This window comes from Lissotriton helveticus, chromosome 3_2 (assembly GCF_964261635.1).
Source record: "Lissotriton helveticus chromosome 3_2, aLisHel1.1, whole genome shotgun sequence".
Lineage (NCBI taxonomy): Eukaryota > Metazoa > Chordata > Amphibia > Caudata > Salamandridae > Lissotriton > Lissotriton helveticus.
This window is the reverse complement of record NC_136062.1, coordinates 72,540,496-72,555,569: the sequence shown is the minus strand read 5'-3', so window position 1 is coordinate 72,555,569 and position 15,074 is coordinate 72,540,496. Positions and strand designations below refer to the sequence as shown.

The 15,074-nt window shown below is 43.3% G+C and overlaps 1 protein-coding gene across 2 annotated transcripts in view; it reads right to left on the bottom strand.

Moving 5' to 3' along the window:
• Positions 1 to 15,074, bottom strand: part of DMXL2 (Dmx like 2) — a 1,907,871-nt gene that overhangs the window by 1,053,725 nt on the left and 839,072 nt on the right. For both annotated transcript variants that reach the window (XM_078684818.1, XM_078684819.1), the window contains exon 23: positions 507 to 771. In XM_078684818.1, the coding sequence (XP_078540944.1) occupies positions 507 to 771 (265 nt within the window). The remainder of the gene's footprint in view (positions 1 to 506; positions 772 to 15,074) is intronic.

Below are 15,074 nucleotides of genomic sequence, written 5' to 3'. Positions count from 1 at the left end.
CAACCAATGGAGTGTTGTACAAGGCTAAAACACAACAGTATGATCATTGATCATTTCTATGTTGGAGGGGAGAGGTCTGCTGACTTCAATGTTGGGTAAGGGCCCTTCCAAGGCAGAAGGATGTCTTTGAAAGGGTGTGTCTTCAGTTAATTCCTGAATAGAAGTAAACTCGAGCGATCAATCAAGCTGTCCTGATGCTCCTACCTCTCGACACTACTCACATACCTGTATGATGACTCAAGCAGTACTGCATTTGTAAAATTTGCAGCATGAAATATTTATATTGCATAACTTGTGTTTACTGTTCGAGAGTACATAGGAGGGAGAAACATGATGACATTATGAAATATTCCTGCTACCAGATTTTAAAAAAGACAAATATAAAGTAATTGAATCCCACATGGATAATTGCATGCCCAACACAGTATATATGTTTATGTGATAGCACGACTATGCTTAAGCATGAATAATATCAACAATGAGCATTTAATAGGACTTATGCCTACCTGGATTGCCCTCATCTTCCTTTGGAGTTTGTTCTAACAGTGTATCCAGAGCTCTTGGTGGATCCTTTATAATCCAGTAGGAAATACTTCGCAAAAAGGGATCTGGGTGCAATTTGGTACAGACGAACCCTGTGCCATCCTTATTGCATCCCAAAACCTTTTCATAAAGAATTGATTCATAAGTGGATGAAGTATCAAATTCAGATTCATATAACCGGGAAATAACCATTGCAAGCTGAATATCTTCCATCTTTTCAAGGCACACCTAATATCAACAAAAATAATGCTATGTTACAGAAAATTGAACTTCTAGATCTGCATATTCTGATAATGATTCCAATAAGGTCTTTAATGAGAAACTAACACTTATCACTAGAATTAGGAATAAACAATCTCACACCATTAAGAAAATTTTTGTATGACAGAGCTGAAAATAAAACCACCAACAAAAGTACAATCGTGCATATGAACAAGTTACTTACCTTCGGTAATGCTTTTTCTGGTGGATACAGTATCTGCCTGTGGATTCCTCACCTTTTGAATATCCCCTGCGCCGGAATTCCACGGAAACTCTTTCCTAGCCCTCCACGCCGACGAGGACGGCACAATGCCACGGCTTAGCTCGCGACTCCCCATGAAGTCACCGGAGCCATAAGAGAGCCTCGTCGGCGTGATGATGTCAGTCCCACCCACTTTTTCCGTGCCTCCGAGGCGAACAGGTGGACCGACAAGAGATTCAAAGTATATACAGCACACAAAATTCATACCAATACACATAGTATAAAGCTAAAAGGAAAGCCAAAGAATAAAAGCATTTCCTATAAATATACAAAGATAGATAGAAGAGACAATGCAAAACAAATATGTTATACAATGCCACCTTTAAGGTATACAAGGGTGGACATGGGGAGGTGGATGGGTCAGTGAGGAATCCACAGGCAGATACTGTAACCACCAGAAAAAGCATTAAAGGTAAGTAACTTGTTCTTCTGATGGATACCTCTGCCTGTGGATTCCTCACCTTTTGAATAGAATCCCACAGCAGTACCACTCCCAGAGGAGGGTGTCCACCCTTTAATACCAAAAAGTCCAGCAGGACAGAGACGTAAAATGGCCCTCCCTCCTTATTTCGGAATCAAAGCAATAATGCTTTGCGAAAATGTGGACGGAGGCCCAAGTTGCAGCTTTGCACATGTCCACTACAGGAATACCTCTGGCCAAAGCAGAAGTGGATGACTTTGCTCTGGTAGAATGCGCCCTAATACCTTCATGGGGTTCCTTACCAGCAAGGGAGTAGAAAATCTTGATGCTCAAGATGATCCACCTGGAAAGAGTGCGCTTGTGCACAGCCTTGCCCTTTATTGGTCCAACAAAGCCCACAAAGAGCTGATCGTCCAATCGCAAGTCCTATCTAAATAAAAGCTCACCGCTCTTTTTTGATATAGGCGGTGAAGTCTCTCCTCCTCCTTGGAAGGGTGAGGGGGAGGATAAAATACGGGAAGAGTAATGGAATGTCCTAGATGGAAGGGAGTAACCACCTTAGGCAGAAAAGCAGCCCTGGTCCTGAGGACCATCCTTTTAGCATGCATGGTCAAAAACGGAGGTTTAGAACGGAGAGCCTGAAGCTCAATCACCCCCCTTGCTGAGGTAATAGCCACAAGAAAGACCGTTTTAAAAGACAGAAGTTTCAAAGGACAACTATGTAAGGGTTAGAACGGGGAACCCGTAAAAAAAGTTAAACCATGATTTAAATCCCATTGAGGCATAACAAAAGGAGGCGGAAACCTATTGGTAAGGCCCTTAATAAATCGCAAAACAATTGGAGATTTAAATAAAGACGGCTGAAACAGCAAACAAAGAAAGTCTGATAAAGCAGATAAATAGCCCTTAACAGTAGCCACAGCAATACCTTGCTGGGCCAAAAACAGCTAACACTAAAGAATATCTGACAAGTTAGCCTTTAAAGGATCAATGGATCTCTCTCCACACCATTTAACAAATCTGGACCATCTGGAGGAGTAAATAGACTTAGTGGAGTGTTGCTAGGATGATAACATAACATCCACCACATTCGGAGAGAGAGAGAAGGAACTCATGTTGCCCCGTTCAATCTCCAGGCATGAAGGTGCAGGCTCTGGAGGCGAGGGTGTAGAACCTGCCCCTGCGACGGCGAGAGGAGGTCTGCCCTGAGAGGGAGACAGAGCGGAGGGCGCGATGAGAGGTGAAGTAGATCTGCGTACCTCACCCTTCTTTCCTTCTTGGGCAATGCGGAGCGATCAATATAACTTGGGCCCGCTCTTGGCGAAACTCCCTCAGAACCCGAGGAATCAAGGGTATGGGAGGAAAGGCGTAGAGGAGCTGTGAACTCCAATCGAACTGAAATGTGTCTCCCAGCGCTCCTTGCATCGGATACTGGAGACTGCAGAACGATGGGCAGTGCACGTTCTCGTAAGTGCCAAACAGGTCCAATCAAGGAGACCCCAACATCTGGAAGATGTGATGGACCACCTCCGGATGAAGCCGCCCCTCGTGAACGGCCGAGTAATGCCGACTGAGACTGTCCGCACAAACATTCAGCATCCCGGCTAGATGATCTGCAAACAAACAAATCTGATGGCCCTGAGCCCAGGACCAGAGTCGGAGAGCCTCTCGACAGAGACGAAACAACCCCACACCTCCCTGTTTGTTGATGTACCACATTGCGGTAGTGTTGTCCGTCATGACCTGATCTGATTGAGCGTGAAGGGAAAGAAGGAAAGCCTTTAGTGCCAAACGTATCGCTCGCAATTCCAGAAGGTTTATTTGAAGCAACCTTTCCTCTGGAGACCAAAGACCCTTGACCTCCAGATTCCCCAGATGAGCACCCCACCCTATAGTGGAAACATCTGTGATCACTGTGGCCACCGGCGGAGGAAGCTGAAAGGGCTTTCATTTAGACATATTGCCCTGCACACTCCACCAAGATAGCTCCGCTGCAGCGGCTCTGGAGATTCTGACTGACTCCCTGTGATCTCCGTTGTGTTGATACCACTGGAGTGCCCTCATGTGCCAGAGTACATGACTGAGCAACAGTATGCAGGAAGGGAACAGACCGAGCAGGCGAAGGACCTTCAGGACCGGAACAACCGCTCCATCGTAAAACAAAGGAATCCTCTCCTGAATGTCGAGAATTCTTTGTGGAGGTGGAAAAGCTCGACACACAGTAGTATCCAATACCGCCACTACGAACAGGTTGTGCTTAGAGGGCACCAGGTGAGATTTGGGCACATTTATTGAAAAGTCCAAGTTGAACAACAGCTGAGTTGTTAACCGCAGATGATGAACCACCATCTCTGGCGACTCTGCTTTGAGCAGCCAGTCGTCCAGATAAGGGAAAACTGGAATCCCTGACCTCCTGAGATGAGCTGCCACCACTTTTGTGAAGACTCGAGGTGCAGTAGTAAGACCATATGGTAGGACCGCAAACTGGTAGTGCTGCGACCCTCCCGTAAAACAGAGATACTTCCTGTGCGACTTCCGGATGGGGATGTGAAAATACGCATCCTGTAAATCTATCAACAACATCCAGTTCTCTTGCTGCAGTGCCAAAAGAACCTGAGCAAGGGTCAGCATCTTGAATTTCTCCTGCTTCAGGTAAAAAGTCAAGACCCTGAGGTCCAGAATCGGACGTAACTTGCCATCCTTTTGGGGGATCAGGAAATACCGGGAGTAGCACCCCTGACCCCTTTCCTGCTCCAGAACCACCTCTATCGCACCTTTTTGTAATAAAGCAAGTACCTCCTTATGTAGAAGAAGCAAATGGTCCTCTGAACAAAAACCTTGGCAAGGAGGGTAAAGAGAAGGAAATTCCCGAAAGGGAAGGGCGTATCATTCTCTACAAGGTTTAAAACCCAAAAGTCTGACATGACCGATTTCCAACCCTGCAGAAAGTGAGATAACTGATCCCCTACAGGACCCACATGATACATGATGGGGGGTCTATGGCTGCTTTCCTGCGTTACCAGGGGGAGCAGGGGAGGTAGACGAGGAGGAGGAAAGATTGCGGGCTGACCCACGTTGGCGACCTTTGGTTCTTCCTCTATAGGACTTATAAAGAGGATTTTGCTGCTGTTGCTGCTGAGGTTGTCGCAAGCTGCGAAAGGAGGACCTTCTAAATCCACGATACTCCTTATAACCAAACCCCCTTGACAGGGTTTGTAATCCTAAAGAATTCGCCATTGCGTTGCTATCTTTGAACCTTTGAAGAACAGCATCTCCCCAAAAAGTTTTGAACCTTCAAAGGGTAAATCAAGAAGGGTAGCCTGTACGTGTGGGACAAAAACAGAGGATCTAAGCCAGGCCTGTCTCCTGGTAACTCTGGAGGAACTCATAACCCTGGCCACCATATGAGCTGTATCTAGTTCAGATTGAATAACCTGTCGAGCAGCAGCCTGAGCATCGGACAGAACCGCCATAAAATTTCCCCGCTCTTCATCAGGCAACTTAGAAGCCAATTGCTTAGTCTAATCCAACAAAGCGTGTATGTAACGACCCAACAAACAGGTAGCATTGGTTGATTTCAGTGCCATGCTAGAGGAAGAAAATGCCTTTTTAGCCGATTGCTCCAACTTTGTAGAGTCCCTGTCGGCAGGAGCCTGAGGAAATGCGCCTGAAGATTGTTTATAACAGGACGCCTGCACCACTGAACTTTCCGGAGACGGATCTGTAGAAAGAAAGGGAGAGACTCCTGGAGCAGATCTATATCTCACTGCCACAGATTTTGAGACAGCAAGAGAAGAGAGCGGTTTATGCCACACTTCCAGGATAGGCTCAGTTAAGGCTTCATTAAAAGGTAAAGGTTCAACTATCGAAGAAGGCGAATGCAAAACTTCAGTGAGCAAATTCGGCTTATAATCAGCAGTAGGAAGTTGCAAATCTAAAAGCTCTGCAGCCTTTCTGATAACGGTATGATATAAAGCTACCTCTTGAGGTAGAGAAGCCCTTGAAGAAGAAAGCGCCTACTCTGGGGAGGTATGCAGGCTACTTGACTGCTGAATTCCTTCAAATAATCGACAGATTCCTCTTTCTCACCCTCTTCAATCTCCTCTCTTTGATACTGTTCTTCCTCCAAGAGTCTTTGCGTCTCTCTCTTCGAGTGAAACTTTGGTTGCGGCGTCAGCGGCGCCACACGCGGCGCTAACAGCTCCGGAGCCGGCGTCAAAGGGGGATCCGAAGGTGGAATTGGCGCCGTACAAGGCCATGAGGAAGGCCCATCAGATGGCGCTGGAGACTCCATATACGATGTCGAAAATCTCGGAGCCGGAAACTGCCATGACGGCGCCGCCGGCATGAAAGGCACGAATAGTACTTGGGCATAATGCTGAGGCACGCTCAAATTGAAGGCCAGCGGACCGACGGGACCCGAAGGTGATCCGGAGGGGAAGGCTGCCTTGGCAAATACGCCATACATTGCATTTAAAAATGCGATGGATCTGAACATGGAGTAGGAAAGTGAGGATACGGAGTTGAGTCAGCATCCACACGAGGAGCATCCGATGTCGGAACTGCCGAATCCACTGGCGGAGTCAAAGGTTCAGTCTTGTGAACAGGAGAAGGATCATCCTGAACTGGCGAGCGACTCGGCGTCGGCGACCGTGACAGAGTACCTTTCGGAGAAGGAGATCTTTCTGGAGTCACCTGAGGAGATGGCAAAGGAGACACATAGTGTTTCTGACGACGTCGAGGAGCCAGAGAAGGTGATCTTGAAGCCTTCACCTTTGACGAACGGCGCCAAGAGCCATGCCTCCTCTTCTTCTTGTGCTTCCTTGACTTCGAGGTAAATACCAAGGTTTGGGTCCTGTATCTGAACTGGCTTGGACCACTAAACTATGCTAGACGAAAAAGGGGCCAGACAGATTTATTTTTGCTACTTATGATACCAAACAGCACATTACTTCTGAATGATCATCAATTTTATTTTCGTTTTTTGTATTTTTAGAAAACATTTAGATATTTGAAATATGTCATCGAATAAACAGTCATCAGACAGTGAAAATATACATACAAACAATGAAAAATGTGCAAGAATATATACAAGTGCTAAACAAATAATCAGAAAATGGATACTGTACATTGACACATGTAACACATGTAACACCAAACAATATTAAATCAAGAGACCTAACGAAACTTAAAACATTAGGAACCAGTCCTTTCTATTGAATACAAAAAGACAAGCGGACCTCTAATCACAGAGAACTGCCTGCCTGTCTGGCTGAGCCAAGGATAGGAAAAAACAAATTTACAGGGTTGCGCAGCAAAGGATAACACTGTATAGATCTCAATGGTCCTTGCGGCACCCGGATTCTTTCTCCGAGGCTCAGAGTTAACGCGTTTCGAACCTCAACGCTAGTAAGGGTTCTCCTCAGGACACGGACTGGGTGGAGCCGGAACTGTAAATAATAATAGTTTAGAAAACTTGGTGTAAGTGTACTATTATGAACTAAAACCTCGGACTCATATCTCATATCTCAAAGGAAGATAGAATAATACCTGTCAGTGACCATTACTGGTCACTTGTACTTATATGCAGTATGAGCGGGCCGGGATTTCAGTCAGGAGGATATTGAAGACTAGTAGAAACACCTCTCATATATCGTGGTTCTGAAACCAAATTAGGAGGAAAATCAGTACCACTGAATAACACACAAATTGGTCCATTTGCACTTATTAAGTTAGGGGCCTACCTGTTTCTGAGGGTTTTGATGGCACTGCTTGTCAGGACTACGTTTATGCTTGACAGAGCTGCTTGTTTAAGGAGGAGGCGGGTCACCACTGGCGCTTCCCTGAAACAATCATGAATAAAGTATAGCGTTTGTATACATGTGTGGTAAAGCTATAATTTCAACACATGTAGCACAGTTTGTAATTGGCCACAACCATTGGGGGCTCGAAGTTTGTGAAACTCACTGTTTCAGAGGACGCCCTGCGTCATGGCTCCGCATTCACTCCTATGTACTATTAAGTCAGCAGGGTCGATAAATCTGGAAAAATAAGACAACCGGGTTTCAAGAAACCTAGCCCATTCTAGCTTTAACCGAGCCATACAGCAGCGCTTAGAATCGTGGTCCGACTTACTTGCAGTGCGATCTGCCGAGATGGTCAATTTCCTGCAAACACGGGCGGCGTTCGGCGTGTGAGCGCCGTGCACGTGTGAAGTTAGCTTAAAGGGGCCGTTGCAGGTCACGTGTACCCGCAGGGTTTCTGGTACATGTAGTGCCTAGAAGTGCTGGCTGAAAGTGGGGAGGCCCGCGCACGTATAAAATTGGCTTAAAGGGGCCTGCAGGGTTTATGGTACATGTAGTGCCTCTAAGTGCTAGCTGGAATTGAGGACATCCTTAATAACTAACTGAAAGCGGCGATGTTTAACAATGTGTACAGAGATATTAAAACTAATTGGAACAAGACAGAACCCAACACGTCACGGACATTATTGCCACAGAAAAAAGGGGGGTTCGGAGAGAAGGATGTTTCATGTAGATCAAAGGTTATTTGATTCTGACAGGTCATTAAGACCTGAGTTCGCAGTATCGAATTTCAGTATTAGATACGCTTCCTTCTGTGAGAGGCGTAAGTCTGGATCACCACCTCCCCCGGCTTTAATCACAGAGAGCACAGTCCATTTCAATTCATCTGCATTGTGATTCTTTTGCAAGAAGTGTGCCACTAGTGGAGCAGTCAGTATTTTGTTGTTGATTCGGGACCTGTGTTGGATTATTCTTTGTCTGACTTCTTGGGTGGTTTTGCCGATGTATACCTTTTGCTTTACAAAAAGAAAGACCCACACTTCACGGTATTTCAAGAAGTCTTATTCTAAATGAAATGATAAACAAAACCTAATATGTTTATCTCAGCAATTAATTGCGCCTTTTATTTATACTTTTTTTGGAAAGAGAAATACTATTTTTAGCAAGAGAAGACAATTGTTCTTCACATACATGGCCAAACAATCTTGTTGCCTTTGTTATACAAAAACATAAATCAAACGTACACGAAAAGTGAAAACATAAAATTATTACAAGTCATTACATTCAAACAAAAAAAGGTGAAAGATGTCAAATTATTTCAAATAACCATCAAAATATTCAAGGATAAATACAATTCATTCCTAGATTCTAAAATGTCATCAATAAATGTAAATACTTCATATGGGAATAAATGCCAAAAAGCGTTTTCAAAGAATAGGACTTAATCCCCTTTGCCGACGCGTTTCGAGTGTGGGTTCCTTGTCCCCAAACTCTCATCAGGGCCAAATAAATCCTTTTCCCAACCTTTATCCTAATAATAAAAGACAAAACAAATTGTACAAGCTCGTTAAAACCACTTCCCTCAGCCTTCCCAGGTTCTGTGTTTTGAACATACTTAGCAAAAAAGTGCCGTACCTCGAAGGTGTTGAGGTGAAGGTCACTCTCCCAACTTGTAAATGAAGCTGTTTGCACGCTTCTGGAACAAGAAGTGTTTTTTGTTTGTTAGCTAAGAAAATTCCACGTTTGTGTCTGTTTTAATATAGACAAATAACGGGACATTCATACCTATAGCGGAGTCTCACAAAAACCGGCTACGTGGGCTGTTCCTCGCATCGATTTTAAAACGGGAGCACTCGTGTTTTCAAGTCTCCTTCTTTCTGCAAAAAGAGTAACCAAGCCGCCCTATTATGGCTATTTTTACATGTTTACTGGTTAATGAACATTTGTTTCAAGAGTCCGCAGCCGCACTACTCACTGTGAACTTCTTCACATTAGTCACGGTGTCTCGCACAGTCGGGGCTTCCGCTGCCCGATCACTATCGCTACGAATCTGCAATGTGAATTAAACCCATTAGGGCCGCTCCGCCGATAGCAAGGAATCTGAGCGTTCGAATCCGTAACAAGGGATCGACGCTTACCTCTATCTTTTTCTGAAGCTCCTCTCAGCGCACTCCTTGATTTGGTTCACCAGTCTTGGTCAAACAGGCAGCCGCCTGCTAGTTATTTCAAACTTTCTTGACCCTTCCAAATCAAGTCTTTTTTTTTTTGTCCTCATACATGCCACCAGTAGATGTTTGCTCTAGATAGGCGTTCTTCAGGCCACTGACACAAACCTTCCTTTCCAACCCTTGTGTTTGTGGATAGCCAGTGAAGATTGCCCAGAGGTAGTGCTGTTACCCGTCCAACTTCCTCTCGTGATGTTACTTGCTACTTAGGAAGTACAGGACCACAAGACCTCTGGCATAATCATTGGACTATTAGTTTATTTCTCACTCCATACATTCAAGGCCGACCACAAGTTAACAGACCTCTCACCCCCACATAGTGTATCCAATCTACTCACCGCCATGATGTTTTTAAGGCAGTCTGCAAATTTTGGAGGGAGTTCCGACTTCCACTCTTTACAGATCTCTCTTCTAGCGATGACTATTACATAAAAAATAAACTGTGATATATTGATATTAATATCATAGACAGATGGGAGACCAAAGAAAACCAATCTAGGGGTACATATGAGAGAAGATGAAAGTACCTCTTCTAAAAAACCACACACTTGTCTCCAGAAGTTACCTATTTCAGGACATTCAACAAACATATGTATGTCATTAGCTTCTTGGGACTTACATCTGGGGCAGAAGTATTGAACTGCTGACATCCTAGAAAATTTCGCCGGAGTCCAATAAGCCCTATACATTGTAAATAAATGATTTCTTCTTAAGTTTGAAGGTTTAATCATTTTTTGAGACATGGAAAAAGAGTCTACCCAAAGTTCCACTAAGTTATTTGAGATCTGAACCGTGGAGGGGTCCCATAATTTATTAATATCTGTTCCCAAATTATCCTTACTTTCCAGGAAGATTTTATACCATTGAGCAGTCTCTCCTTTCCTGCCTGTATTGCCACTTATTAAAGCTAACAAGGGGTTCTCATCTTCTATATTCCAAGTTTGGCTTCCCCACCAGGCCGACAATTGGTAGAATTTAAATCTCGTAAGAGTGTCCCCGGTTAAACTCGCCAAGACTTCCCAGTTCAATACTTTCGAGGCGTCACAAAGGTCCCCCCATTTTGAGAGACCGGCTCTCTTCAATGGAAGAGCTAATTGGTCCATCAAACAGTCCGGAGTGCCGGGAGAGTCCCAAATTGGGGCTTGTGAGTGATAATAGTGAATACCTAACATCTTACGTATCTGTAGCCAATTATCTAGGGCTGCCTTCAGAAGCTTCAATCGAACCTTTTAAAAAAATGTTTGGTCTCCAAACTTGAACAAAAAGAAGTCTACACTATGTGGGAGGTCTAGTAGCATAGCCTGAAAAAGTATACCATGGGAAGTAAAATCCTGCTTATTAGCTAAGAGTCTGAAGTTTTTGAATTGGAAGGCATAGCAATAAAGAAGTAAATCTGGAAGGGCCAAACCACCAAGTCTTAATCCTCTCCTCAACTTCTTCCAAGCTATCCTGCGAGATTTTGTTGCCCAAATGAAAGAACCTATCCTACCTTGCAAATTAAGAATATCTTTTTTATTAAATACTAAGGGGATGGAGTTAAACAGAAATGTTACCTTTGGCAAGATTATCATTTTAATTAAATTCACTCTGCCATAGATGTTTAAAGGCAGGGTGTTCCATCTAAACAGGAGTTTTTTAACCTCTTTTATTACAACTTCCCAGCTGGTCTTGGGAGTATCTTCCAGTTTTTGAGTAAGTTGAATACCCAAATATTTAATCTTGGATTTAGCTTCTGGGATAGGGACGGGATTATTCCAACACATAATGTCAGTTTTTTCTCTGTTGATACTATACCCAGATACTGTACCAAAATCCTCAGCTAGTTTAAATAATCTTGGTATTGCGTCTAGCGGGTTTGAAGTATAAAGAAGAAGATCGTCTGCGTATAGAGCTGTCTTAAATGTTAAATCTCCTATTTTAAATGGTTTAATTACTGGATCCTGTCTTAGGGAACAAACAAAAGGCTCAATATATATATCGAACAATAGTGGAGACAAGGGGCAACCTTGCCTTGTCCCCCTGCAAATGTTCAACCAGTCGGACAGACCACCATTTACCAAGATCTTAGCTCTCGGGCCCCTATATAAGGTTTCAACTCCTTTAACAAAAATCTCTGGGAAGCCGAATTTCACCATCGCTTTCCATAAAAAAGGCCAGTTCACTTGGTCGAACGCTTTGGCTGCGTCTATTGCAACAATGGCGAGCGGCTACTCAAATCAAGTCTTTTGATGAAACCCAGATAGTGCATTCTGGGGGTTGTAGTGAAACTAGGCAACTCGTAATGACGTAGCCTTAGAATTTATTCAATTCACTCAGAGTTGAGTCGTTTATTGATGCTGTCAAATCTCATTATTAGATACGCTTCCTTGCGCAGCAGAGCTTGTTCCACATTGGGTGATCTGTGTTTGGGATCTATACTCGCCAGCACAGTCCATGTAAACTCAGTTTCATTATGATTTAAAGCCACAAAATGGTCGACCATTGGTGCATTGGGTACTCTTTTCTTTAATCTCTACCGATGTTGTGAAATTCGAATGTTCACCTGCTGGCATGTTTTGCCAATGTATATTTTATTGCATGCACACAGCACTGCATAGATAACATTCTTACTTTTGCAATTAGTATGCATATCGTGCCTCCATTTAATGCCATTATGGCTGAATTCATTTCCCTCTACAGCACTGTTGCAGGCTACACACATACCACATTTGTGGTGTCCGGTGATGGGTTTAAGTTTCCACTTCGATATAAGATCACTCTTGGGTTTTGGAACATGACTGTCTGCCCGGATGATTTGCTGACCAATGCTGGGATTTTTCTTCATAGCGAAAATTGGTCTTTGCAAAGGGTACTCAAGTCCCTCTAGCAAATGCCAATTTCGCAAGATAATCTGCCTGAACTTGTTAGTGTGGACCCCATAGGTGGTCACACAGACCAGTTTATTTAGCTCCCTTTTTGGTTTAATTTTTAACAGTTCCTCTCTAGGAGTGAATCTCGCTCTTTTCTTGAGTGCTTCAAAAGCTTTTTGGGATATCCTCTCATGTCCATTTCTTCACAGAATGAATTTGCATGTGCGTCAAAGTCTTTTATTTCTGAACAGTTTCTTCTTATTCTCAGTAACTGCCCGTAAGGGAGATTTTGTTTCAGACACTGGGGGTGCGCACTTTTGTAGTGTAATATAGTATTTTTGTCTGTATCCTTTTTAAATAGAGATGTTGTGAACCTCTCTCCTTCGATGCCAACTGCCACATCTAAGAAAGTCATTCTATTTTTACTTGAATCAATTGAAAATGTAATGTCTGGATGTCTCGCATTCAACCAGCCAAAAAGGTTAGTGAGTTCCACCTGGCTCCTCTGCCACAGGAGCCAGATGTCATCTATGTATTGTAGCCATTGTTTTATATTGTCACTGTATGGATTGTTTCTGTAAATTAATCTTTCCTCATACTGGGCCATGTACAATACCGCCATCTCCGGCGCATATGGACAGCCAATGGCCGTACCTTTGACTTGAATAAAAAACTCATTTTCGAATTTAAAATAATTGCACCTCAAAGAGATTTCGGCCAATGATATGATGAAAGCAGTGGGGACCCTATGAGGTCTCTCCCGTTGCTCCAGATATAGTTCCATAACTTGCAGGGCTTCATCCTGTGGGATCTGTGTATACAGCGAGTTGACATCCAGCGTGGCCATCAATTGAGTTTCCACGTCAAATGTCATCTCTTGCATCTTGTTGATGAAATCAATCGTATCTCTCAAGTATGACTTTACTTGTGACAGAAAAGGTTTCAAAAAGAAATCTATATATTTGGAAACTGGTTCCAATGCTGAATCTCATCCGGAGACGATCGGTCTTCCAGGTGGTGTTTGATCATTTTTGTGAATTTTTGGCAAAAAATATAGAACTGGCGTTCTTGGTAATTTTTTGTTTAAAAACTCAAACTCTCTGGGACCCAGAAATCCCTCTTCCAATCCTTCTTTAGTAATTTTAGCGATTTTATCTTGAATTTCAAACACTGGGTCCTCTTTAACTGGTCTATACCATTCCCTGTTATCCACATGTGACCTACCTTCTGATAGGTACATGGGTCGTGGCCAGATTACCACTGCACCCCCCTTATCCGCCTGCTTAATTATAATTGAGGTGTCTGCCTTGAGATCCCGGATGGCCGTCAACTGGCCCTTACTGATGTTGTGGTGAATAAAGCTTTTACTTTTCTCTAATTTTGTCAGTGACGATAGCACCGCCTGTTCGAAGGCATAAATCTGTTTTGGTATATTGGTTGTAGGCAAGAATTTAGATTTGACCCTCAGTCCAGTGGTTTCACTGCTTAGAGTAGGTTCGGCACCGGCGAAGAAGGTTTTCAATCTAATTTTGCGGCAAAAATCAATTGCTTCCAACTTAAGTTTGGTGAAGTCACTTCTTCTATTAGGGACAAATTTTAATCCCAAACTTAAAATCGTTTTTTTTATCTTTAGTTAGTGTTTTATTCGAAAGATTTACAATTGTAGAAGTGTCTAATTTTTGTAGTATCTGTTTCTCGTGCGCATCTCCCATGGCTGTTTGAAACGGACCATTTGCTGACCTCCCTTCCCTAAAAAAGGCTGGTTGGAACCCTTTTTATTCAGACCACCCTGTATAGACTCAGGTGAAGACCCCGATGACGAGGTAGATGAAAAGGTAGTGAACCTTGTTCTTGATCTTCCCTGGTAAGAATTTAAGGCCCTTCTTGAATCGGCCGTTGTGTAGTAGTCCTCTTTTAAGAACGGATACACTTGGTCTAGTTTAAATGACTTTGAATCCTTCTCAAACTGGGAAGTTTTTGTATTGATGGTAATGTCTTTAAAGGTTTGTATTTCTTTTTCAATTTTCTCTAGTAGAGTTTTGGCCTCTATTTCTGTCTTATTGTCAGCTATTGCCTTTATTAAATCTGCCATCTCTTGTTCTTCCTGACTACATAGGCGTTGGGCCGTCTCTATGGTGTGAACCATAAGGTCTCTACTACATTTTGTATTTATATAACTGAAACCTTTTTTATATTCAGGGTCCTCGACAAAAATTACAGGGATATTTTTAACTTGTAGACCCCACGGTATGGTGCCTGCCTGGAGGTGCTGCAGAAGGAAATACCCATGTAATTCAGTTCTTATATGTTTCTTTTGGAGGCGAGTTAATTTATCTGCCTCATTTTGATGTTTCGCTGAGGTGCTAAGTGAAAGACCTGAGAAGGGATTGGAAGCAATCAAGTTCTGAATGTGGCTTTCTGTGAAGGACAACGTCTCTTTCTCTGACATACTTCGGCAGGAAAAGCCTCTCATGACACTGAACAAATCTTCTGATCAAAAAAGCGAGACCAATAGGTCTCAGTCCAAACCCACTCGGGTAACAACCCGCTCTAAACTTTCTCAAAAACAGAGGAGTGTGGCCCTGTGGACAGAAGTGGGGGTAGGGCCCAGACATGCTTTACAAAAAGAAAGACCCACACTTCAGGGTATTTCAAGAAGTCTTATTCTAAATGAAATGATAAACAAAACCTAATATGTTTATCTCGGCA